Raw genomic sequence first — 27,187 nt, forward strand, 5'->3', positions numbered from 1 at the left:
TGAGCACGCCCCTGATTGGTCAAGGTCTCTCGCATGGCGACGCCTGCCGTTCGCTTTCATGCTAGGGAGGCGGGGGGGGGGCTGGGAGGCGGATGCGCACGCGCAGTGCGGGGAAGAAGCCGTTCGGTGGCGGCTCCTCGCGCGTGGCCGTACCGGCTGCCCGGTGGCGGTTGCGAGGGAGGGGGGTGGGCGGGCAATGGCGGAGGGCGGCGCGTGGCTGCTCGTGCTGAGCTCGGTGTTTCTCTGCAACCTCCTCAAAATCCTCCTGCCTTCCTGCTCCTCCATCGTAAGTGACGTCAGCGCGACGCGCTCCCTCCCGCCTTAGCAACCGCCCCGGCGAGCGGCGGCGCTCAGGGCCCTTTGTGGCGGGGCCGCCATCCCGAGGGCTTTGCCCGGGCCTGGGAGAAGCAGCCCGGCTCGGAGCCCGGGTGCGGGGCAGGGGTGCAGCGCGGGGCTGCCGCTGCCCAGCTGTGGACATTGCACCCGGCTCTGTTTTGCAGGAGCCTGCGCCAGCGGGGAGGTGCCCTTTAAAGCCGCTGCCACGGGGCTTCAGCAATGGCCACTAAACCCAACTGAGCTCCTACAGGCTACGCCTACACTGCAAGAGCTATTGGGGGATACCGGAGTATCCTGCGCCTTCACCGCAAGCGCCTTATGTTGGGCTCCCTATTCCAACGACCCTATAAACCTCAATCTATGCAGAGTAAGGGACGTTTCGGAATAGCGGGTTATTTTGAAATGTGGCACTCACTATAGACAGCTTAGTTCATCATTTGGCACTATTTCGAAATAAGATGGAAATAGATGCAATTTGCACAGCTCAAATTGCATCACTTATTTGAACTGCAGCAGTGTAGACATAGCCATAGAGCCCCCAAAACTACAGCCTAGAAAAACTAATACATTAGAAAATAATGCTGATTAATTGGTACACCTTATCTGGAGCACTTTAGTACCTCATCTTAAGAACAATATTGCAGAAATGGAGTTAAGACAAAAAGAATGATTAAGGGAACACACAAACTTGTGAAGAGAGTTCAAAGATGGATAGATAAGAGGGAACAGGATAGAAGTTTGTACCTGATCAATAGAGAGATTTGGATCATCTCTTCTCCCTGTCTGGTAATACCAGACAAGGGCACAGCCAGTGAAATTAAAAGTTACCAAATTAAAACTTGTACAAGGAAATATGTGTAATTAAAGCATTAAATTAAAAGTCACGAGTTTCTGAGGCAAAGAATTTAGCAAGATTTGAAGAAGGGCCTAGATAGTTATATGGATAGCAAGGATATCAGATAAAATAAACATAAAAAACTACAAATAGTCTTGCAACACTTTAGAGACAAAACAATGTAGATAGTATCATGAGCTTTTGTGGGCACAACCCACTTCTTCAGATGAAACTTCTGATGCTCATGATGCCATCTACATTTTTTGTTACTCTACAGTGCTGCAAAACTATTTGTTGTTTTTTAAACTTATTCAGTTAGGGTACTTCTACCCTGGATGGCTATTTCGGGATACTGGAGGCATCCCGAAATAGTTACCCTGAATCTACCCAAGCCGCCAGTTATTTTGAAATATTTTTTTAAATAAAGAGCTTGCTATTTTGCCATCCCGGTAAACCTCGTTGTACAAGGGATAAAGGATGGCTCGAAATAGCACATTATTTTGAAATTTAGCACTGTGTAGACATGCCAAATTTCAAAATAAGCTATTTCGAAATAGATTTGAGATAAGATACACAATTTGCGTTGCTCAAATTGCATATTTTATTTTGAGTTTAGGGTGCTGTGTAGACGCAGGCTACCCCTCTAAAACTTTTGAATCAGATGTAATACTTAAAGCTAACCAAAAATTTGGAAGGGATATCAATGGTTAAGTTAATCTCTGATTACTAGAGAATAGGATGAGCTATAATAAGGGAGTTCCAGGTGGGTATGCAGACAGTTTATCCCACTTCTGCCTAGCCACTGTAGAAAACAGGATCCTGGACTAGGTAGACCTCAGGTCTGATCCTATATGGCAATTCCAGTGTTTTGAAGCATTTAACCAGTTTGTAACAATGTTCCCTCTTAATTTTTCCCAACCATATGCAGAATAAATTTTATTTGTGTGCACTGAGGCATGTGTGAACGTACACCACCAGAAGAAACACATGCTACATTGTCCTGCATTTTGCTTCAGCTACCCCAGACTAACACGGCTACATTTCTATCACTATGCTACTGGCTGTGGGCGCTCTGATAATCTGCTGGACAGCATTTGAATTTCTCTAGAGCAGCAGCATGAGCGCACAATTTACAGGGAATGCTGATTGATGCTATGTTGTACAGCCTGTGTATTTATTCAAGATTTTTCTGAGGGGATGGGTGTAAAGTTGATTAATTTGTTTTGCGAGGTTTTGAGTCTTTTAGCTGATGCTGTGAATTTTTTCTGTGGTATTTGCTCTTTATTGTGTACACTTGATCTTAGCCAAAAGGCTGATAATTCTGAGTTTCTTTCCTTTGTAGATATCCAGATTGCTACAGAAGGATGCAGAGCAGGAATCCCAGATGAGAGCTGAAATTCAAAACATGAAGCAAGAACTCACAACCATTAGTATGATGGATGAGTTTGCAAGATATGCCCGACTGGAAAGAAAGATCAACAAAATGACTGACAAGCTTAAAACTCATGGTAGAATGCAATATTTACCACTTGTTCCGTTTACCTAAAAACACTTCTTTTTCCAAGTATGTGTTTTTATTTTGACTTTATTTGTCCTTATTTGCAGAACCTTTTCCTTTTTTTGTTTTTAAGTTTCATGGTTTGGTTTGGTTCAGTTTTGTTTTATTTTATTTTATTTTATTAAGAATAACACTGAGAGGGTGGGGTTTAGAGTCTCTCTGAATTGCAGGGTGTTATATAAAAGCTTTTCAGAGGAATCCACACAGAAGCTGAGGCAGAAGGCAAGTTTTCATTTTTTTTGTCTCTGAAAAAACATTCCAATTAGTACACCTAGGCTATGTCTACACTACAAAGAAAAGTCAGAAAAAGATATGCAAGTTGTGAACTGCAATTTGCATATCTTTTTCCGTTTTTCTTCCGAAAGAAGCTTTTCTGATATTTGTCCCGTCTACATGGGGCTAAATGTTGGGGAAAAATCCTTTTTTGGAACATCCCTTCTTCCTCATAGAACGAGGTTTACAGGAATGCTGAAAAAATGCGTCTGCTTTTCTGAAATTTGTTTTCAGAAAAGCAGACGTGATCCTTGGACACAGCAGAGCTCTGCAGTATAGACATAGCCTTAGACTTTTTGAACTCAAGTCAAAACAGCAGCGTGCCTTTATGACATGGAAGTGAGCCACTAAGCCTATGTCTTCACTGCAAAAAGGTATGGGTGTTTTTCTATAAAGGTGTGTCCACACTTGTACCCTCTTTCAAGAGAGGGATGCAAATGCAGACATTTGAAATTGCAAATGAAGCCGGGGTTTAAATATCCCGCGCTTCATTTGCGTATTTGTGTTATGGCGCTATTTTGAAATAATAACATGCTGTTAAAACACGGTTACAGGCAGTCCCCAGGTTACATGGATCCGACTTACATCGGATCCCTACTTACAAACGGGGTGAGGTAACCCCGTACTAGCTGCTTCCCCCCAACAGACCAGGGAGACACGAAGCTAGCGCCCCCCCCCCCCCCCCCCCCAGCAGACCAGGGAGATGCGGAGCGGCTTTTCTCAGCAGACACCTCAGCTTGAGAATAAAGAATTGAGGGAAGTGAGGTGTGGGAGAATAAAACTGAGCTCTGGAGAAATGTTTGGCTAGAGTTTCCCTTACAATATGTACCAGTTCCGACTTACATACAAATTCAACTTACGAACAAACCTACAGTCCCTATCTTGGACGTAACCTGGGGACTGCCTGTATTTAGAGAGAGAACCCTTCTCTCGAAATAACCCTTATTCCTCATACAATGAGGTTTACCAGTTATTTCGAGAGAAGGTTTTTCTCTTGAAATAAGTGCGTCTAAACGGCGTCTGTTATTTCAAAATAGCACCATAACGTGAATATGCAAATGCAACACGGAATATTTAAATCCCGGGTTCATTTGCAATTTTGAATGTCTGCATTTGCATCCCCGTGTTGAAAGAGGGTGCAAGTGTAGGCATACCCTAACAGAATATTTAATGCATGTTAGCAATCCATTTCAAAGTCTCATTGAAGACAAGGCACCCACTGGAGATTTTACCACTAAGTAAATGCTATGCCCTATGCCTGTGGTTGACCTCGCCTAGATTTACCTCTTGGTAATACTACAGTGCATTGTTTCTAGGTATGTGAACAACTAGTCAACTAGTTGCTCTCCCCCTTTGCTGTCTCTTTCAGAAAGAGGCAGGAAGGGTGGAGGAAGGAAGAGGGGGTGTTTCAAAGCGGCAGAGCCGCATAGAGCCCAGGGCCAGACCTTCGGCTCCACACAGCACGCTGCCTTGAAACAGTGCGTGCAGCCTGGGGCCAGCTGGAGACTCGCGCATGGAGCCCGGAGTCTGCCATTTTGAAATGCTGCGGAAAGCTCCCCGCAGCACTTTCGCCTTTGAAATGAAGCAACAGCGGATGCGCCCTTATTAACTAATCACATAGTCTATGCAAATTGCATCAACTATTCGATTAGCTGATTAATCTAAATTAACATTCCTAATTGTCTCTACAAAGCTGTTTAATAAAACTTTTGACTGCTGGACCACCATGTTTTAAATGGATTTCTTATATTGTTCTGAGGCACCACAGCATTTGAAACTCACGTTGAAAACTGTTTTTTCAGGTGTAACATTTGGTTGTCTAGGTTGTACTTGCAAATCACACTAAAATGATTTTTCATTCTGAATGAGATTCAGCTAGGCTAGAAAGTATTCTTGAAAACATTCTCATGAGCTCAAATGGTGGAAAAAGGACAATAATAGGATCCCTAATGTGATAGCCTGTGACTGCTAAAAAATTGTGCACTACTTCTGAGGCATAGGAAGTAGTCTCCTTTGTATTTAATCTAAAATAAGTTTTCACAGGTCAGCAAGCATAGAGATTCCTTTTGGTTGAGGATAGAACCCTTGGTTATAGCCTTCCTGTCCATAGGACAGTTCAGGGTAACCGCCCTGGGCCCCTCATTTTGGGGGGCTGCAGAAGCACTGGGCCAAGGGTGGCCCTGAGGGATTTGCAAGGGGGTCTGGCACCAGCATTGGGTCAGGCTCACTCCTGCACACACCAGTGACGGCAGAAAGCAAAGCAACCCGCTGCTGGCTCCTAGTTTTGTTCTGGGGAGGAGGCTGGAAGAAGGTATGGAGGAGACAGGGGTGGAGCAGGAGCTTGGGTGAAGGAGTGGAGGTGGGGGCAGGATGGGTTTGGAAAAGGTGGAGTGGGGGACAAGGCCTGGGATGGAGGGGTGTCCTGGGCCTCACAGGCCCATAGAGATGTCCCTGACCATAGTTATACATTACATTACTTTGTCTAGTACACTACTACAGTATTTCTAACATTCTCTCGAGTAACTTTGTTTAAGAAAGTAGCACTTCCCTCACAGAGGGATACCCCATAGCATACACTGATACTTTGGGTAATGAAAAAAAGCCTATGTTTTCCTTTAATAAATTGCCAGTGAAGGCATATAAATGGGAATATAACTTTTGTGCTGAATATTTTTACTTGGAAAGTAAAATATTAATAATTTACCAGTTTGAGGTAAGAATGTTTACTATTATATAAATACTACAAATGGCAATATTTTTTTTTCATAGTGAAAGCACGAACTGCTCAATTAGCCAAAATAAAGTGGGTGATAAATATTGTATTCTACATTTTACAAGTAAGTAACATTTTCTTATGATATAATGCAGATTACTAAAATACGTACAATGATATTTTACCGTTCTGCAGCTACTGGCTAATACAATATCTACACAATGGACCTTACATCGACACAGCTGCTGCAGTTATGTTGGTCTAAAGTCTTTTGGATAGCCGCTCTTTGCTGGTGGGAGAGAGCTCACCCAGCAGCATAATTAAACCTCCCCCAATGAGCAGCAGTAGCTGTGTCGGCAGGAGACACTCATGACATAGCACTGTTCACACCAACACTTTTATCCTTGAAACTTGTGTCAGTCGGGGTGTGGTTTTTTCCACACATCTGACTGACAGCTTTGCTGATAAAAGTTATAGTGTAGACAGAGTCATAGATGTGTATCTGACATTCTGACTATGTAAGAAGCTTTATCATGCTACATATAGGCTATGTCTACACTACAAAGAAAAGTTGGAAAAAATCAGTTCACAATTTGCATATCTTTTTCTGCTTTTCTTCCAAAAGAGGCTTTTCTAACATTTGGCCCGTCTTTGCGGGGCCAAATGCTGGAAAAAACTCCTATTTCGGAACATCCCTTCTTCCTCATAGAACAAGGTTTACCGGGATGCTGGGAAAACGCGTCTGCTTTTCCGATTTTTGTTTTTGAAAAAGCAGACTTGTTCCTTGGACGCGGCAAAGCTCTGCAGTGTAGATACAGCCTATTTGTAGTAGCCTGGAAAAGCTCTGTAGTGTAGACATAGCCTATATGTAGCATGATAAAGCGTCTTACCAGTGAACACTTATTTCCGAGAAGGGAAGATATGGCCGATAAAGAGGTGGTATTTGTAAGGAGTTTGATTATGTCTGGTCTGTAGTTTTTTGGAAAGGAGGCTTCTTGCTCTGTTACTTATGTAAAAAGCAGCTGAAGCCCAATATAGGTGTTATCTTTGTAGGCTGAGCTGGTAGCTCTGCCTTTTATTAAGATTGTTTTACTATTACAGTTATAAGATCCTGTTTTCAGTTGCTTATAACTTTACCAGACTTCAACTATTTGGACTGAAATTTTCCTTGAAAGACAGCTTAGACCGGGGTGGGCAATAACTTTTGATTGGGAGCCACTCCGATTTTGGGAAGTGGTCAAGGGCCGCACTTCTCTATGGAGGAGGTGTGGGGCTTGGGACAGAGGTTGGGTGTAGAAGGGAGATCAGGGCAGCTAAAATTGGAGTGCAGGAGATGATGTGAAGTCTGAAAGGGAGTTTTGGTGAAGTAGGGGGTTGTGACTTTGGGCAGGGGATTAGGGTGCTGGATCCAGAAGGTAGTAGGGGTACAGAAGTGAATTTTGACCTGGGGGAGGGATGTAGCACGGGGTATAGGGTCTGGGAGGGAGCTGTGATCTGGGGCAGTAAGCAGAAGATTTGGGTGGTGACCTGGGGCAGGGAGTTAAGAAGTGTGAGGGGCTGGGGTGCTTGAGGCAGGCTCTGGCCTGGGGTCACTTACCTTAGGTGGCTCCCAGCCAGCAATCCAACAGGCTCCCTTCTGCAGCAGCCCCAGCCACATGGGTTCCCTCCAGGTGATGCTCATAGCTGTGTATTCCTGGGGGGCAGGAAATTGCATGCACTCCTCCGCTTCCAGGCCAGTTGGGGACAGGGGAGCATGCAAAGTCTCTTGTCCCCCATCAGGGTCTCATGGTTTGTAAAAGGAAGCGCCAGCTGTTTTGAACAGCTGGAGGCTACTACATGCTGTGCGCCTCTGGTGGGAGGTGGAGAACAAATTTTGCATGCTCCCCTGCACCCAGGTCAATCATCGCAGCTGGGAGCAGAGGCGCACACGAAGTCTCTTGCTTCCCCTAGGAGAGTGCAGTGCATAAATGGAGCACCAGCTGCTCACACCCAGTTTGGGGTCCCGACCTGCAGTTTGAAAAACACTGATCTAGTTCATTAGCAGACTATAAATATCAGCTCAGTTTATCTTGGCTAAAAAAAAAGTCCATCATATTGTAACAGCTTTGGAGCACTATTCATCTAAACTAGAATTGATTCAGTACCTACAGTAAAAAGCACCATTTTCTCTGAGCCTACGAGTCCCCCTAGAAATTCTGATGTTGACATGTTAATGGTAGGAGGGTAGTTAAGGAGATGTAAATAGCATCCAGATTGTAAGAACTTTTTGTAGTTTTATAGGCACAGTTTTACAATTGTAAGTTTAATTGCACTTGAGAATTATTCGTATTTTTAATTTACTGCCACAAAATAGAAATTTGAACATACTTTTTGTGTGTTATTGTCCTGGCTAATGAGGGTTTCCATTCCAGGCTGCCTTGATGATCTCACTAATTTGGAAATATTATTCTGAGCCAGTTACTATACTTCCAAGCAAATGGCTAGCCCCAATGGAGCGTTTAGTAGCCTTTCCTACAGGAGTGGCAGGTAAAATTGTGTATAAGCAGTATGCATTTCTCTTTGGTGTATGTGAATGCTAATAATGTAAGGAGAAGGCACGTAGAGGTTAAAAATGCTTTTCTTATCTGCTTTCTAATAACAAAAAGAATTTGAAACAGTAGTCTTTGCTGATCAGGATTCTGGCCTTGTTCACGTTATGGGAAACTTGGAAAAAGTGAGAGAAGGAACAGCCTGCTCTCAGCATTCTTTGCTGAAGGAAACATGATTGGACTACATGGAGGCCTATAGACAAAAACAGATTGAAGCATTTCTTTTCTTGGTATTAACTTTTTCCCCAGTATATATTCAGCTAAACATAACTGCTGTATATCAACACTGTTGTATTTAATGGGAAGGCCATTTAAAACAGTTGCATCTAGAGGAAGGGTCCAATTCATGACCGAGTTAATTTTTTCCCCAGTATGCATATTTAAATAAGTGCTTTAAGAAAACAGTATTTTCAGAAAACTCTCTTAACCCATCTTGAATTTTTTTTTTAATTTTTTTTAAAAGGAATGTTCTACTGTGGCGCTCACTTTCTACTGAACCTTTGTCTTCAGTGGCAAACTTATATATCTCTAATCACACATGTATGGTTTAGAAACAGACGATGTATGCTGCACCCTGTACCCCTGATTCAGTACCATCTCCATGACTTTGAGGTTCTCTCAAAATTAGCCATAAACAATTTTTCTCCTTGATTTCTTAAAATTGCAATTTTTGAAACTTCATAAGTAGAAATTTAACTGCCTAACCAGCAGCCTGGAAGGGGTGCTCCAGCCAGACCCACTGCATCACGGGCCTGGCTTGAGCAGCGCCTACCCACATTGGTCCTGGTTAACCAGTTAAGCATGACATTTAACGGGTTAACTGATTACATGGAATTTTACATCCCTATTCCTAAGTGATTTAGAGAGTTAAGAGGTGTGTGTGTGTTACTTTTGATCTACATCATGCTTTTCTGTCTCACCTCAGGTGGCGTTGGAATTACTTGCTGGCTTGTGGTCTGCAACAAAGTTGTGGCCATTATGCTTCACCCTTTCAGCTGAAAAGGAATACTGGAATTCTAAACTGCATTTCCATTATCACAGTTAGAAAATGGAGTCCTGAAGTCTTTTACGAGAGACAAATGCAGAGCTTGCACCAATTTCATTCATTCTTGATGTGAAGGGAAAAGCTCTTTCCATCTAAGGAAGCCGTTGTAGACAATGTAATAATTAAGCATGAATTAATTCTCATCTTGTATTGTTTCAGTTTAATATTTATGAATAAGCTTTATTGTCATTTGACTTTTCCTTCAAGTTTTAGTCACAACTTTTAAAGATAACATTACTTCTAATAAAGCCTCATTTTATTGTTGGCTAGTATACACACTAGGAATGTAAACATGTACTCATGTACATGGTTACACAGTGCCCCCTCTCCTGCTGCTTCTTTATCAGAAGCAGGATAAGGAGCTGGAGGAGGGAGCTAATACACGCTAAAAGTCAATTTTCAAGCTGGCTCCTTGCTCATCCCAGCTCCCATCAAACTAACTTCTCCCCTCCGTAGCCCCTGTATCAGAGGTAGCAGCAGGGGGCAGGCAGGAGCTGGCTCCCACTTCCCCCCCTCACACGTAAACAAGTTTTAACATCCCTAATATACACTGGTTAACTGCAGAAACAAATTTATCATTACAATTTCACTGAGAATCAACTGCAAGATTAACTAGCTTTTTAAAATGAATTGCAGCGTGGGGATTCTTTTGGGGCTTTCCTCTTTCTTTGCAGGAAGTATGGAGACTGATTAACGTTTTAAAAAAATGTGATTTACTGACTTTACCTTGCAGACTTCAGCACGTGTGGGCTGTCTTAGAAGATGCACCATTGATTTAATTGAAATCCAGAGTTGACCCCAGCCCTTTCTCAACTGCCAAATATGTGGTGGCTGGCTACTTGTTCTTGTCTGGAGACCCAGTTGCTGAAACATATTCTGCCTTGTCTCCCAAATGGCTCTTTCTATCCCTGGACCTAATTCTCCCTCTCAAAAATACTTCTCTTGCCCCTACTTTGAGAAAATATCACTGGGGCCATGCTCTGGTCCTGAAGTCTCTTTTCCTCCTCCTTCTCCTCCTGTCTTGGCCCAGGAAGGGGGAGAAAAGCTGTAGTCTCAAAGACATGCCAGAGCATGGCCCCAGCTTACACTGTGTTGAAAGGAATGATGTGGTCAGTCTCCTCCTATTTCAAAATGTGAGTTAACATCTTCCAGGATAGCCCAAGACACTCTACAAGGCAAAAAAATAAGTCGGGGATTCAGATTTCTAATACAAAATGTTGAAGAATATGGTAATTAGCAGAGGAAAACATTACTTTTTGGAGTAAATCCTCTTTCCCCAGTGTTAAGCTAAACCAAACAGACTTGATACATACGATCCTGCAGGGTAAGGAAGGACCGAATCCTCCTCTACTAGCCTGCCAAACAGTGATAAAACTGATTTGCCAACCACTGGGTTACCCTGCTGCCCATATCATTCCTTTCCTGAAAGGCCAGTGATCAGTAGATTTTCAGTGTTGCTGATTTATAAGCCCTACGTGCCTCCACACTGACATGGAAAAAATATATGGAAAGGGGCACACAAAACCCCTGGACAGAGTTGAGGAACACTGGAGTATCTCTTCATCCTGAGCAATGGACCTGCATCTTTTCTACTACATTCAGCTAGTATGCCCAATTCTCACACCTCTCTTCCTCCTTAATGAACACTGTTTAGGAATGATTTTTTTAAGGTCATGATCTGTCCTGTGTATGTGCATGAAACTTTTTTTATTTGTGAATTTCTAACTTTGTTTTTACGTTGGTTATATTGAGCCAGTATTAATATTTATGCACAATATGTGCAGCACTTGGGAAAAAACCACAGGATTGAGAATGTGTATCCTGGGGTTTCTTTATTCATTAAATAAGATTATTCATGCTGTACTTACTTTAATTAAAATTTTAGAAAAGTTAGTGAGAATGTTATTGATAGATAATTGGTAGTTCCTTCTTAAGGAGATAAAAATAATGTATTACATACACAAACTTTGAGGCACTAAAAGCAGATTGTTTTAAACATGCTATTAACATTGATTCCCAAGATGCATCTGATGATGCTCAAAAGTCTTGTTTTATTTGTTTTGAAATGAAGGAGCAGTATCTTCTTCCAAAAGAAAAGCTTCATTAGCAATAGATTTGTAACTGTTTTGGTTACATTTACTGGGCCAAGTCTTGCTCTGTTTAGTCACAAAAGTAATCCCATTGATTTCTCTAGACAAGGACAAGCAAGTTTTGGCTCTGAAAATTGTGAACAAAGGTGTTGGATAGATATTTTTTGAATGTGACTGCTCCATATGCTGGGTATGGGAATAATCACATAAGAGAAATATTGATATTTCATAGATATTTTTCCCCAAGCATTTTTGATCATAGTAAACCAATCATTGAAGTGCTTCATTGTAAAATGTAATCAAAGTATTTTATCTTTAGGAAAAAAGCTGTCAAGTACCAACTGCAATATTCTGCATGTGTATCTTAATCCTGAAAAGTGATTAGAATCTATTACAGGACATTTGCTGTTCATATTACTGTTCCACTTGTTCTTGGCTTTTTTGAAAATTAAATCAAGGATTTTTTTATTCCTTTTTGATCCTTGGTATAGATCTGAAGCATCCTACATTAAGTGGCTACCAATTGAAAACAAACAAACCCAAATCAAAAATATTATACCAAGGCAAGACTGCTTGAGAAATGGACATCCCCTACGTTTCCAGAAAAACATACTCAGTGGGCAAAATACAGTGCAGACTTCATCACTTGAGTCCAGCAGTGGGGTAGTGACCATGCAAGTCGCAGGAAGTAATTCTAACATTCAGTAGCAACACATGAAGGCATCAGAGCTTTCTGAAGACAGTGAAAATATATTTTAATTTGTCTGAATTTTGGATGATATTTCAAACTTTTATTGTGTCAAGGCCAAATAATGACCATAAAAGCAAATCACTTGCCTCAGCCATCTGACAAATCTCACTTAGAAATCCAGACTGAAGAGCCTTACATTTCAAAGGTTGCCTGTTACGCTTGAGCAGTGGTAGATTATATGGATGATTGAGTTCCAGAGCTGAAGACTTTTCACTAAAAAAGATTTGCTATCTGCCTCCAGTATTTCAAGATTTCATTTATGACTTTTTAAAGTAATGACATGTTCTCTTGTTTTGACACTAGATTACTGAAATGCTGCAGCTTTTAGAGTCATGCCACCATTAGATAAAAATATAGCTACATAAGATTTGCATAGTGTTAGAAATCACTTATATACAAGTGTGTACACCCTGATTCAACAAGATACTTAAGTACTTGCATAACTTTAAGCAGAAATAGTTATAGTGAAGTCACTAGGACCAACTGTTTAAAGTTATGAAATTGCTTAAGTGCTTTGCTAATCTAGGGGGGCTCAGATTAAAAAATTACTATACAAATATTTCAAATGTGTGAAATCCTGGCCCACTAGCTTCAGGAGGAACAGGATTTTGCCCTACAAATCCAGTATTTCAACCCTATTTGTCTTTTTTGCTGTTCTGTAGTACAAGCCCTTTAATGTGTTACTCTTCTACTCTTGTCAGTTTTCCTTTTGATGCTGCTAGCATATTCATTGTTTTAATATTCTGTATTATGGTACATTTATATGTGCTCAAGAATGTTCAATCAATTAAGTAGAAATACTTTCCTGTAACTGGGTATGCCATTTCAGGTTTATTGGTAAAGAATGTTTCAGGTAAAAATTCTAGTAAGAGTTACACGAAATCTCACAAGTAATGAATGCAACCTCTCCCTCACCCCTCCCACAAACACTGGTAGGCAACACACTGCTTTTCAACAAATGTTAAACATGCTATATATTTAAAGATTAAAGATAAACAATGTAACTGATGCATCAATTGAATACTATAGTTATTTTATGTCTGAGGATGAAGTTAGTTTAGACTTTCCTGGGGTAAGTTTAGAATCTCCACATTGCAGATCAGTGCCAGTGTTTAAAAACTCACTTTTATAATTATGTAACTTCTCATTTTCTATAATTGTTGGTTCTTTATCAAACCCTTTTATGTTAGGGATTGAATGGTTTGAAGCACAGCTTGATCCAAAGAGTTCTTCCATAAGAAAGTTTTTCCTCTCTATTACTGTTGTATGAATGTAGCTCCCATCATCTGTAGCACTGTCTTTCTGCCTTGTTTTGGTAATTTTACCAAATGATGGCACATATATGCCAAATGAATTTCTTCCCTTCAATTCAGCTATCTCACTCTGGTGTCGACCTGCTTGTCTGTTTTTGCGGAGGCTGACTGGGTTGGACACTGGACCTGATGCAGGAAACCCTTGATGCAAGTTTTCAGTGGCTTCTGTGAACATATATTGTTTTTTCAGTCTAGTGGGGGTTCTGTTTCTCTGCATTGGAACTGCATTTCTTTCATCTGCTTCTCCTTTGTCACTCAGTCGTTTACTTTTTCTTTCCTCTTCATTCTCTTCTGCTGCAACTTTTTCCTGATTATTATTCATCCTTGTTGAGACATCATTGATAACTTGAGTTTGTCCTGCTTTCATCAGTTTTTCCAGTTCTTCTTTCAGTAAGTCAGCTTTCCTTTTTTGCACTTCTCTCTTTTTCTTCTTTCTTTCCATATATTCAAAGTGAGCTTTTTCTTCCATAAGCTGTATTTCTTCATTTAAAAATTCTACAATAGAATTGTTTTATTTAAGAATTTTCTTAATTTAAAGCTTGTTTAAGAGCATTACAACATCCAAAGACATTTTACCTTATTTATATGCAGTCATGTTTATAGTAGGGATGTAATGGTGTAACTGATTAAGCAAAGGCTTATAGGTTAATGCTATAGACTACAAGCATTCCTCCTCCCCCAATAAATGTTTTGGCAGGCTGGCCATCAGCCTGTCCAGTCCTGGCTTGCAATGGGTCCGGGACCTACACCCGGTGCGGCTCTGCATTTAAAGTGTATTAGGTAGGCGGGAGGCAGCCTGGCTCAGTTTCAGCTCACACCGGCTCCAGGAGCTCAGGACCCCCCTCCCCTGGCCTCTGGACAGGGGCTGCTACCACCTCTATCTGAGACATCAGCATGGGGTGACAGGCAGCCAGTCCACAAGGGGAGCTGGTTTTTAAACTGGCGCCCCTCGCAGACCAGCTCCCACCTCGTACCCTGTGCAGAGTGGCAGGGGGCTCCTCATGAGTGGGGCCAGATTGCACTGGCTGTCGGCCCTGCCCCAAGGACTATAGAATAGTCAAGTAACCGATAAGAATTCATGAGGTTACTCAACTTTTCAATTAACTGATATTTAATATCCCTAGTTTATACCTCACAAATTCTTTGGGATTACTATGAAGATACCATTCACTAATGAGTAAACCAGAAGACTTGATAGATCTAGATAGAGCACCATGCTGCTAAATCTACCCTACAATTTGCATCTAGGCTTTTATTACATATTTTTTTCCAGTTGCTTAACTTTATTCAGTGTACAAATGGCATATTAAAAATTATCATGAATAAAATTAAAAGATTTCATGAAGGCTGAAGAAATCTGTATAATGAAGTTTAACTTACTAGCTCTACAAACAAATTCAACATGGGATCTAAACTCAAACTGTTCATTTTGCCTTCAGCATCTTTACTCATAATGAAGAATTCTGGAATTAAGTTGCAATTTTATATTGAATAAGGTAAAATAGATTCTACTTTATCATTATCTAGCTGTATTGACTATGTAATGGGGGCATTAGTAGGTTTTTTGGGGGAGGAGGAGTATACACACATCATCCACAGCTTGTATATCAAGTTCCTGTACAATACAAAAAGTAGGGATGGTCACTGTCTTAGAACTGTGCCCTGCCAAACAATAAAATAAGCTAAAACCCATCCTTAAAGCAGGTCACCAAGTGAAGTGAAAATAGTCAAAGATTAACCAAGGACTGAAGACCTCCCAAGAACGATTTTTGGCAAACTTGTTCAGAGAAAGAGTTCCATTGCCTCTCCTGAAGGTAAGAGCTCTTGGAAGAGAGGAAAGTGATCACGAATAGTCATCATGGATTCACCAAGAGCAAGTCATGACTGACTAACCTGATGGCCTTTTATGATTAGATAACTGGCTTTATAGATACAGGAAAGGTGGTGGGTATCATATATCTTGACTTTAGCAAAGCTTTTGATACCATCTCCCACAGTACTCTTGCCAGCAAGTTAAAGAAGTATGGATTGGATAAATGGACTGTAAGATGGCTAGAAAGCTAGTTATGTTGTTGGGTGCAAATTGCATAGCTTTTTTTGAGGTAAGGGTGCAGTGTAGATGCACCCCTACTGATCTGGTAAGGAAATGACCTGCTCAAGTCACACTACCTCTTTGTACCTCCTCTTCTACCCCGCCCAGTATCTAAAGTGTATGTTCTTTCAGCCATGTATTATCCTCTATAAGTTTGCACAGTGCCTAGAATACATGTGGATCCCGCCCTCCCATCCCTACCCCTTTTGCAGAAGTGTGGCTGGGGGTGGTGCCAGGCCTCGCTCCTGGGGGAGGAGGGGAAAGAATCAGCCACACCCTTCCCCCAGCCGGCCATAGCATGGAGGAAGGCAGCTCCTGACATCCCCTGGCCATCTGGAGTATGCTTAGTTGGGGGACCATGGAGGGTGTATTTGTAGCCTTCACACCCTCATGCACACGGGCCTGGATTTGTGCCTGTGCAACCTGAGACAGTAGACACAAACCATAGCCTCTGGCTCACTAAGACCTCTTGCAGGGTGGGCTCCCATTGTTCACTACTCAGGCATGCAGCTACATCAGGTGTGCCTTTTCAGGGATAACAGCATTAACAGTGTCAACAGAGGGTCAAATAGCTTTGATTCACCTTTGAGGTATGAAAAGCCAAAATAAAGACAAGTTTTGAGGGTGGACAGGCTTTGATTTCAATTCTTGTTGACACAAGTGGGGAGAGAAGGTAGATCAAGACCAACCCTAGACAATGTTCCAATAGCGGCACATATTGTCTGTCTAAACCTCATCTGAAACTTCTCTGAAGGACAGGTGACAATGGTGAGAAGCCTATTGCTTGAGATCAAGCCAATCAACATAAATTGTCAATCAAACCACCAGAGTCCATAAATAGCTCAAACAAAGCACCTGATTCTAAGAATGCCATTAGAAGGCCAGGAGCACAGAGTTCTATATCCAGATCTAAATTACTTGTATAAATGCTGCAGCACGACTAAAGTGGACTTTAGTGGCTTGTATTAACACTTAGGCTACGTCTATACTGCAGGCTTCTTGTGTAAGAGTTTTGTGCAAGAGTTTTTGCGCAAAAACTTCTTGCCCAAGAGCACGTCCATATCTCAAAGTGCATCACAAAAGTGATGTGCTTTTGTGCAAGAGAGTGTCCACACTGCATGGACGCTTTTGTGCACAAAAGCTCTGATGGCCATTCACAGAATGGCCATCAGAGCACTTGTGCTTTTTCCTATAGGGGTTTCTTGCGCAAGAAACCCTTCTGGAGCGTCCATACCTGACTTTTTACGCAATAACATTAGCACAAAAGGGAGTTAATGCCTCAAATAAGGAGGTTCACCTACACCAGTAAAATCCCTCTGTTCTGCTGATTTACTTGCGCAAAAGCACATTTGAGGTGTGGATGCTCCGCAGGTTTTTGTGCAAAAATGGCTAGGGTTGCCAGGTGTCCTGTTTTGAACTGGACAGTCCAGTATTTGAGCTTTCTGTTCGGGAAACAAACTGAAAAAATATAGATGAGAAAATATAAATGTCCAGTATTTTCAAAATAAGATGCAGCGTAGATTGTGATGTAATGTCAAATGTGTCCGGTATTTTTGTTGAAACCATCTGGCAACCCTAAAAACGGCCATTTTTGTGCAAAAACCTTGCAGTGTAGATGTAGCCTTATTGAACTTGTTTGTTGTACATCAAACATAAGCTAATGACCATCATGGCAGTATCCAATAGCAGTGTCCTATAGTTCATTATCTGCATAAGATCAAATGAGGTTAATGAAGAAATAAAAGTATACCTCTACATATTCTATTAGAAGTTTCTTGCTTTGATGGTTTCTTGGTTGGTTCAATTTCCATCTTATGTTTTGTATCTTCATAAGATTCTACATGTCGATTAATATCTTCAATTGTCTTTTTCTCCTATGATTCATAGTTTAAGATAAACAGAGATAATAGTAAAAAAAGCTACACTTATGGTAGTGAATGATCAAAAGATTTTTTGTGTGACTCGATTATTTTCGGTGTTTTCTGTTCTATTTAAATTATCATACATTTATTTCATATGGTAACTTTTGTCCTAGCAAAAGCATCCTTAAATGTTTAACATAATGCTATTATATTTAAACAAAAAATGATGTACACATTACAACTTCAGAATACACTGAATTTAAAGGTATCCAGAAAAAAATTGACAATTGTGAAAAAGTATGATGTAGAAGCAAACACATTAGGAGTTTTTTAATTAAATGGATCCAAATGTTTCATACCTTCATAAACGAAGCTACACTCTTGTCTCTTTCTTGTGTTTGATGATGTGACACCAGTACAGATTTAAAATTCTGCTTGTTTACTTGTACTGATTTGCTTAAACTAACACCTGTAGAAAAAAGGCTTGTATTAGCAGAAAGCCCATCTGTTTCTAAAATAGTACCATATTTGGAAACAGATAAAACCTATAAAACCAATATTTGCATGAAAATCTATTATTTGAAAACATCTCTAGCCCTAGGCATGTATTTCTTTATGCTTGTAATGCAATTATATAAGGAAACACAAGTCCGAAGAAATTTGTAACAGCCTCTATCAAAATCCACACAGACAGAACAGGCACCACTGCCATTGCTCAAAACATCATTCAGCTGCTGGCTAACCCTACAGGCACTTAACCTCCATGAGTATCTAATTTTCTACCAGAGGAGTCCTGCAGGGACTTAAGCTTCTGCCAGTGGGCACACACAAACCACTTAAGTCCTGATGCTGCCCCAGCTCATGTATAAGACTTATCAAGCTTCACAAACATGGGGTTTCTCACCTGATGGCTCTGAGCATGCTTAACTCACATGAAAGATAACGGTTGTGGTGTCCATTACTCTCCCTTATAATCAATAGTGGAGTGGTTAGAGCACGCACATGAAATGTAGGACACCCAGGCTCAAGTGCCCACTCTGCCTGATCTAAAGTGAGGGCATGAACTTGTTTATCCCTGTTGGGTATGCTTAGCACTGGACTACAGAGTCATTCTCACACTCTCTGGTCCAATGAATACTTAATTATTGTTTTCAAAGTGGAACAGTTTCGGCAGGAGAGGCAGAAAGAGCTCACTGGTTAGGCCACTTACATGGGAGACCTGGGTTCAAATCTATGCTCCACATCAAATTGAGAAGGGACTGAAACTTAGGTCTTCTGCTATGGCCTGGGTGAATGCCCTTATAACTGAGCTCTTGCCTATAACTTCCTCATGACACATTCTGATTTTTCATGAGAAAAATCTGAACTGGCTTAGGTGCCTAACTACCGAAAAGGGTTCATGGCTATGAATTCCAAGTGGAGGAGGGCACCTCATTTCCTTTCAGAGAAGGGTGTATGCCCCACTCCTCTTATAATATATAACTTATAGCTAGTTTAAATTGCTCCCTGACCAGCACACTGGCTTCTGTGAGTTTCTTAAAAAAAAAAGCTAACTCTCCCCCTCATTCTTAAAAAGGATTGTGAATTTCATTAGACAACAGGGTGTGATGGTCATACATCTTTTGCAAATCTAGCCCCAAGTGAGGAATATGAAAACATAGCAGAAACAAAGTCATCACGTGGGCTTAATTTATTGAACATAAAATTGTCAGTGCATCATTTTGCTGATCATGCATTTCCGATGTTAATAACTTTGAGTAGCAAATGAATTGGTTGCATCAATAATGGGAGAATGCAGCATGAATATTTCTACATTGAGCTTACCCAGTATAAAACCTGAGCATTGGCTGTAGTGTGACTTCCTGGAGTTGGCTTTGTTTTGTATTCCTTGACCTGTTACAGGGTTGTAGTTAGGAAGGACCTTCATAGCTAGCATTTTGGAAATTACTTCTTAAAGAGTTTGGTCCAGTATGGTGGATAGTTATGTTGGTAGTGGTCTTACAGTGAAGTGGTTCTCTACCAGGACCACGCATATCCCTATGGGCACACTGAGATCTTCCAGGGATATATCAACTCATTATATCAGTGATTTTCAAACTGTGGGTCAGGACCCAAAAGTGGGTCCTGTGCACATTAGGGTTCCCAAACATAGAATAATTAAATACTGGGCCTGATCCAGTTACTATAGGCAGTAACTGGAAATTCTTAAGATCAGGCAACACTTTGTCAGCAGAAGTCCCTTAAGCATTTCTTAAATTCAGGACTAGAGGGAGCCAGATACTTAAATGTGCTTTGTAAGGCCCAACTTTTTCTCTCACAAGTGAAAAAGGCGTTGACGGATTCTAATTAAGAAACTGTCAATGTAATTAGTTTCCTGAGATTTAAGAAGAAAATGCTGCACTATATATGCATTTGCATATACAGAGTTCTCATTCTAAAATTGCTGTCTCCTTCTCCTGTTGCCTCTGGCCTGTGGCTTGCAGTTTGCCCCTCCTCCTTTCTGTCCTCCTCTCCCCCTTCCCTATAAATTACACCCATGCCAACACACACATGCTTGCCCAAAGCTACTACTCAAAGTTCTGACATCTCTAGACTCCCAGGCTACATCTACACTACATGCTTCTTGCACAAGAAGCCTATTGCGCAAGAGTTTTTGTGCAAAAACTTCTTGCGCAAGAGCACATCCACACCTCGAAGCGCATCGCAAAAGTGATGTGCTTTTGCACAAGAGAGTGTCCACACTGTATGGACCCTCTTGCACAAGAAAGCTCTGTTGGCCATTCACAGAATGGCTATCAGAGCACCTGTGCTTTTTTCCACAGGGGTTTCTTGCACTTTGGAGCATCCACACTTGCCTTTTTGTGAAATAGTTATAGCGAAAAAGGGAGTTATGCCTCGTAGAAGGTTTACCTACACCAGCAAAAGCCCTCTGTTCTGCCGTTTTACTGCTGATTTACTTGCACAAAAGCTCATTTGAGGTGTGGATGCTGCAGTATAGATGTAGCCCCAGGGTTTAAGGAACCCACATGTGCCAAACGTCCCAGTAAATCTAATCCATCTCTGTCCTTATTGCTTCCAGTGTGCAGTCCTCTCTAGTCCTTGGCTCCAGCTCTCCACCTTCAAGCCAGCACTGTTCTTTGCCCTTCAGCCCTGGCCTTCTGGCTTGGGGATACCTGCCAGCAAATCCCTTTTGCTGCTCCTCTGCCTTAGCCTCTTCCCAGAAAGCACAATCTCCTGGCTGTGCCAGATCTTTTGCGGCATTTCAGGCTGCTCAGTAAGGAAGGGGGAGGAGCATGGATGTTGGGTGTTGAGGGGGGAAGATGGGAAAGAGGCAGGGGATTGCGAGAAAGGGTGGAGTAGCGGCTGCAATGGGAAGAGGCAGGCTGGGTGCTTACAGGAAGGGGTAGAATGGGGGTGAGATTGATCACCCTTGGGGGCCCATGGGAGGCAGAGTATCCTCAGTGCTGAGGCAGAGTGGAGCTGGAGCAGTCCAGAGCCAAATGCAGTGAGCAGCGGAGGACAGTAAGGGTGAGAAGGGAGATGTCACCAGCCAAGAGGTTTTGTAGGCCAGACTTGGAGGGGGATAATAAACCCGACAATTGGGGGAGGAGGCTGATGCTGGGAAGATAATTCAAAATGACCTTAGCAAGTTAGAGAAATGGTCAGAGGTAAACAGGATGAGGTTTAATAAAGAGAAATGCAAAGTGCTCCACTTAGGAAGGAACAATCAGTTCCATACATACAAGATGGGAAGCGACTGTCTAGGAAGGAGCATGGCGGAAAGGGATCTAGGGGTCATAGTGGACCACAAGTTGAATATGAGTCAACAGTGTGATGCTGTTGCAAAAAAAGCAAATATGATTCTAGGTTGTATCAACAGGTGTGTTGTAAGCAAAACTCGTGAAGTCATTCTGCCGCTCTACTCTGCACTAGTTAGGCCTCAGCTGGAGTACTGTGTCCAGTTCTGGGTGCCACATTTCAAGAAAGATGTGGAGAAATTGGAAAGGGTGCAGAGAAGAGCGACAAGAATGATTAAAGGTTTAGAGAACATGACCTATGAAGCCAGGCTTCATGAACTGGGCTTGTTTAGTTTGGAAAAAAGAAGATTAAGGGGGGACATGATAGCGGTTTTCAAATATCTAAAAGGGTGTCACAAGGAGGAAGGCGAAAATTTGTTCCTCTTGGTTTCTGAGGACAGGACAAGGAGTAATGGGCTGAAAGTGCAGCAGGGGAGGTTTAGATTGGACATTAGGAAAAAATTCCTAACTGTCAGGGTGGTCAAATATTGGAATAAATTGCCAAGGGAGGTGGTGGAATCTCCCTCTCTGGAGATATTTAAGAACAGGTTGGATAGACATCTGTCAGGGATGGTGTAGACGGAGCTTGATCCTGCCTTGAGGGCGGGGGGCTGGACTCGATGACCTCTCGAGGTCCCTTCCAGTCCTATGATTCTATGATTCTATGAAGAAGCGTCCTTCCATGTAGAGTCTGAAGGTGTGTGGCCACTGCCAGCACAAGTATCCAACCCACAGCATCCCTGCGGCATGGCCAGGACCTGGGACACATGAGGAGCAGACTGTGAACTGTCCTCACAGCCCAGAGATGCTGTTTGTGATGTTCCCTGTCACCGAGTGTGGGGTGTGTGTGTGTTTTCCTTTAACCTTTCCCATTGTTCCTTGTTTATATATTGACCGCTTTTAATAAATGTATTTGCATTGAACTATGTGTAATGATCAACAGGTGAGAGAAGTATCCAGCGCAGAAAGAGCACCCTGAAATAGGACACCCTCATCCTTGCCCTAAGTGATCACAATAAGGTTGAGGGTTGAGCCCCGCCAGGAATCTTGGGCCTGCCCTTGTTGGGGTTATAAGGAGCGTGGAAGGGAAGCCTTCGAGATCAGGCAGGCCTCTGGATAAACTAAGTGGGAGTGAGGCCTCAGATCCTTTTGCTAGTCCATTGCATCTGGGTAGTACAGTATAAGCCAGGAAAGCTCACAATGAGAGCAGGGCCATTTCCCTGCTTACATAAGCTTACCCTTAGAAACTTTACTCTTGAAAGGGCTATGGGAACTTCGAGTTTGAGATTAATGTGTAACAGAGTCTCCATGGCTAAAGGCAGAGGAGGGAACCTCATGCCTGGGGGCCGGATGCAGCCCCTGGCTTGCCTGGATTCGGCCCCCAAGGCTCAGCCCCCCCACCCAGGATTGGGGAGCCTGTGCCAGTGCTCCAGTCCCCTAGGTGCTCCCCCCGGCTGGAGCATACAAAATCTATTAGGTTGCCCTCCCCCCCAGTCTCTGATGTATGAGGGGACTGTGGAGAGTCTCTTTCTCCTTCTCAGTCAGGGGCCCACAGTGAAGAGTTTTTTCCCCGCTTCTCATTTGTGTGCAGCTGCTGACTTATTTTTCTGTGGGTCAGTGGCCTCCGACCCAAAAACGGTCCCCCAGCCCTGGCTTAAGGGCTATTTTGCCTTTGAAGTTACCACTTGAATCTGCTTAATTTATTTTAAATTTGTTTGTTTATCCATTTGCTGCTTGGGTCCTTTGTTTTTATTATTATTATTTACTTGGTACTGTAAGTCAACAGCAAGAAATGCTTCCTTCTTTGTGACTGGAAACCAACCCACTTGGAAAAGGGCTCCTCCGTATTTGAAATATTAGTTGGGAAAAATGAGAGACTCATTCTGAAAATGATTAAGTGACCATTGAAACAATATTTAAATGTTCTGTACATTTGCAGGGAGTTCATGCCATATCATGCATCTCTTTTAATATACGTACTATATTTTAGAAACAACAGCAACGATCCTGAATTTTTTGTTCTCGAAAAGCAGTCTAACTTGTGGAGGGAAAGCATCACTTATCAAGGGAACTCAGACAAATAACAAACACATAACTCATATATACATCCATAAGATATTGAACATTTACTCAAAAGAAACAGTTGGATAAGCAGTTAGATCAAGCTGGAAAGTGCCACACAAAACTGCAGAGAACGATAATAACCATTCTTGCTTATTGGACATTACTGCCAGAGGGAGAGGTGACAAGAGATACAATTCAGTGTTCAGATATTTTGACAGGCTGATAGGGGTGCAATGGATTTCTTCCATTACCTTGTGAAACATCTCTATAAGTTGAGAGTAGAAATGAGAAATGAGGCTTGGGTTGGATGAAGTATAGCTTGAGGTACACAGACTGAGCCTACTAGAAATGAGGAGAGGAAAGCGTTTGATTGGATTGGATGTAGCAGACTACCATTGTCTTATCCTGCTAAGAAGATAGGAGTATTTTTTAAAGAAATTTGCAAAACACTCTTGAAAAATCTTATCCATACCTTTACTCATCTTACGAATGAAATATAAACGTGAAAGTTTAACTAAATTTTTTCTTCACAGAAACAATTTCAGCTGAAGTACGACTGCTATAAATAACCACCCAGGCACCGAAGGCTGGTTGTGATATCAGAGAGAGAATTTCTCACCAAAATTCTTTGGATGTTGTTGGCCTCATCTTATTCAGATGGGGTTTCTCTTGAATCATCCAATTAGATATCACTTAATGGACAATCTGAATCCCAGAGATCTATTTTTCTAAAAGCACATATAATGGCACTATACATGAAAGAAAATGTAGAATCAAATCAAGTACAAATCTTAAATGAGCCAAAATGTTCCATAGAATCTCTATGGATAGTAATTCCATGCTCCAATAATAAGATTATAGCAATAGGGATATATTATCGACCACCTGATCAGGACAGTGATAATGACTATGAAATGCTAAGGGAGATTAAAGAGGATATCAAAATTAAAAAAAACCGTCAATAATACTAGGGGATTTCAACTATCTCCTATTGACTGGATACATGTCACCTCATGACAGGATGCAGAAATAAAATTTCTTGATACCTTAAATGGCTACTTCTTGGAGCAGCTGGTTCTAGAACCCACAAGGGGAGAAGCTATTCTTCATTTAGTCCTAAGTGGAGTGCAGGATCTGGTCCAAGAGGTAAATATAACTGCCCCTTGGAAATAGTGACCATAATGTAATAAAGTTTAACATCCCTTTGGTGGAAAAAACACTTCAGCAGCCCAAGACTGTGGCATTTAATTTCAGAAAGGGGAACTATACAAAAAATGAGGAAGTTAGTTAAAGAGACATTAAAAGGTACAGTGCAAAAAGTAAAATCTCTGCAAGTTACATGGAAACTTTTCAAAGACATCAAAATAGAGGCCTATCTTAAATAAATGGCAATATACCTATCTAATAGAGTTGGAAGGGACCTTGAGAGATCATTGACTCCAGTCTCCTGTCCTCATGACAGGACCAAGTACCATCCCTGACAGATTTGCCCCAGATCCCTAAAGGGCCCTGCAAGAATTGAACTCAACCCTGACCTTGGGAGGTCAATACTCAAACCACTGAGCTATCTCTCCCCCCAAATACAGGTCCCAAATTAAAAAACACAGTAACAAATCCAAAAAAGTTAGCTTAACAACCAAGTAAAAGAAGCAGACACAGATAAAAAGATAACTTTTAAAAAGTGGAAGTCAAATCCTAGTGAGGAAAATAGAAAGGAGCATAAACTTTGTCAAATTAAGTGTAAAAATATAATTTAAAAAAGCCAAAAAGGAATTTGAAGAACAGCTAGCCAAAAACTCAAAAAGTAATAACAAAATGTTTTTAAGTACATCAGAAGCAGGAAGCCAACTAAATAACCAGTGCGGCCCCTAGACGAACAAGATGCTAAAGTTGCACTAAAGATGATAAAGTCATTGTAGAGAAACTAAATGAATTATTTGCTTCAGTCTTCATGGCTGAGGATATTAGGAAAATTCCCAGACCTGAGCCATTCTTTTAGGTGACAAATCTGAGGACTTGCCCCAGATTGAGGTGTCATTAGAGGAAAGTTTGGAACAAATTGGTAAACTTAACAGTAACAAGTCACTGAGGACCAGAGGGCATTCACCCAAGAATTCTGAAAGAATTCAAATGTGAAACTGCGAAACTATTAACTGTGGTTTGTAACTTATCCTTTAAATCAGTTTCCGTACCTAATGATTGGAAGATAACTAATGTGACGCCAATATTTAAAAAGGGCTTTAGAGCTGATACTGTCAATAACAGACCAGTAAGTCTAATGTCAGTACCGGGCAAATTATTTGAAACTATAGTAAAGAATGAAATTGTCAGACACATAGATGAACATCATTTGTTAGGGTAATGTCATCATAGTTTCTGTTAAGGGAAATCATGCCTTACTAATCTACTAGAGTTCTTTCTCAACAAACATGTGGACAAGGGGGAGGAGGGTGTCCAGTAGATATAGTATACTTAGATTTCCAGAAAGCCTTTGACAAGATCTCTCACAAAAGACTCTTAAGAAGTACAGTATGTTATCATGGGATAATAGGGAAGATACTTTCATTGATTTGATAACTAGTTAAAAGACAGGAAACAAAGGGTAGGAATAAATAGTAAGTTTTCAAAGTGAAGAGAGGTAACTACTGGGGTTCCTGGGACCAATCCTATTCAACTTATTTATAAATGATCTAGAAAAAGGGGTAAACAGCGAAGTGGCAAATTTTGCAGATGATACCAAACTGCTCAAGATATTTAAGACCAAAGAGACCGTGAAGAGCTTCAAAAAGATCTCACAAAACCAAAAGATTGGGAAACAAAATGTTAATAAATGTAAAGTAATGCACATTGGAAAAAAAGAATCCCAACTATATATACAATATGATGGGGACTAATTTAGCTACAACTACTCAAGAGAGAAATCTTGGCGTCATTGTGGATAGTTCTCTGAAAACATCCACTCAATGTGCAGCAGCAGTTAAAAAAGCAAATAGAACATTAGGAATCATTAAAAAGGGATAGAAAATAAGACAGAGAATATCTTATTGCCTCTATATAAAACCATGGTACGCCCACATCTTGAATACTGTATACAGATGTGGTTGTCTCATCTCAAAAAAAATATTGGCATGGAAAAGGTTCAGAAAAGGGCAACAAAAATTATTAGGGGTTTGAAATGGGTCCCATCTGACGAGAGATCAAAAAGACTTGGACTTTTCAGCTTAGAGAAGAGGAGACAGGGGGGATATGATAGAGGTCTCTAAAATCATGACTGCTGTGGAAAAAGTGAACAAGGAAAAGTTATTTACCTATTCCCACAATATAAGAACTAGGGGTCACCAAATGAAATTAACAGTCACCAGGTTCAAAACAAAACAAAGTTTTTCTTCAGTCAGCGCACAGTCAACCTATGGAACTCCTTGCCAGAGGATGTGGTGAAGACTAGGACTTTAACTGGATTCAAAAGAGCTATAAAGATTAATGGAGGTTAGGTCCATCAATGGCTATTAGACATCATGGGTAGGAATGTTGTCCCTAGCCTCTGTTTGTCTGTAAATGGGTGAAAGGAGAGGGATCATGTGAGGATTACCTATTGTGTTGCCAACAGTGGCTATTATCAGATACCCCAGAGGGAGGGAGACTGGATATTGGGCTAGATTCATGATTACCAGCCCATCGATCATGATTGACTGGTTGATCGGGAGGGCTCGACCAGTCGATCGGGAGGTATTCGGGCCTCCCCCAATTTCCCCACCCCCAAGAAGCCCCACTACCTACCTCCAGCGACAATGGAGGTAGTGCCGGCTTCCCGCGGGGTGGACAGAAGTCCGGCAGCTGCGCACCACTTCTGGGGTTTCTGGAAGTGCGCTA

The 27,187-nt window shown here is 41.5% G+C and overlaps 2 protein-coding genes across 3 annotated transcripts in view; one reads left to right on the top strand and one right to left on the bottom strand.

Moving 5' to 3' along the window:
- Positions 1–93: 93 nt before the first annotated feature.
- On the top strand, positions 94–13,197 carry GET1 (guided entry of tail-anchored proteins factor 1). 2 transcript variants are annotated; one of them, XM_075912032.1, is made up of 5 exons: positions 94–286; positions 2,514–2,679; positions 5,772–5,839; positions 8,127–8,241; positions 9,229–13,197. In XM_075912032.1, the coding sequence occupies exons 1-5, from the start codon at positions 197–199 to the stop codon at positions 9,300–9,302; spliced, it is 513 nt and encodes a 170-aa protein (XP_075768147.1). In that variant the 5' UTR covers positions 94–196; the 3' UTR covers positions 9,303–13,197. The 2 variants fall into 2 exon arrangements, with proteins under 2 accessions (XP_075768147.1, XP_006111845.1); XM_006111783.4 differs by lacking the exon at positions 94–286 and adding an exon at positions 332–703.
- Positions 13,198–13,218: 21 nt separating this feature from the next.
- LCA5L (lebercilin LCA5 like) overlaps positions 13,219–27,187 on the bottom strand; it is a 30,925-nt gene continuing 16,956 nt past the window's right edge. The window contains exons 6-8 of the mRNA XM_025186518.2: positions 17,816–17,925; positions 17,345–17,468; positions 13,219–13,997 (exon numbers count right to left, since the gene is read on the bottom strand). Of these exons, the coding sequence (XP_025042303.2) occupies positions 13,219–13,997; positions 17,345–17,468; positions 17,816–17,925 (1,013 nt within the window). The remainder of the gene's footprint in view (positions 13,998–17,344; positions 17,469–17,815; positions 17,926–27,187) is intronic.

Source organism: Pelodiscus sinensis, chromosome 1, assembly GCF_049634645.1.
Source record: "Pelodiscus sinensis isolate JC-2024 chromosome 1, ASM4963464v1, whole genome shotgun sequence".
NCBI lineage: Eukaryota > Metazoa > Chordata > Testudines > Trionychidae > Pelodiscus > Pelodiscus sinensis.

Coding starts and splice junctions, on each gene's coding strand:
- GET1 (XM_075912032.1), top strand. CDS start 197: ATGGCGGAGGGCGGCGCGTGGCTGCTCGTGCTGAGCTCGGTGTTTCTC. Junction 287..2,513: donor TGCCTTCCTGCTCCTCCATC/GTAAGTGACGTC, acceptor TTTCCTTTGTAG/ATATCCAGATTGCTACAGAA. Junction 5,840..8,126: donor TTGTATTCTACATTTTACAA/GTAAGTAACATT, acceptor TTTCCATTCCAG/GCTGCCTTGATGATCTCACT.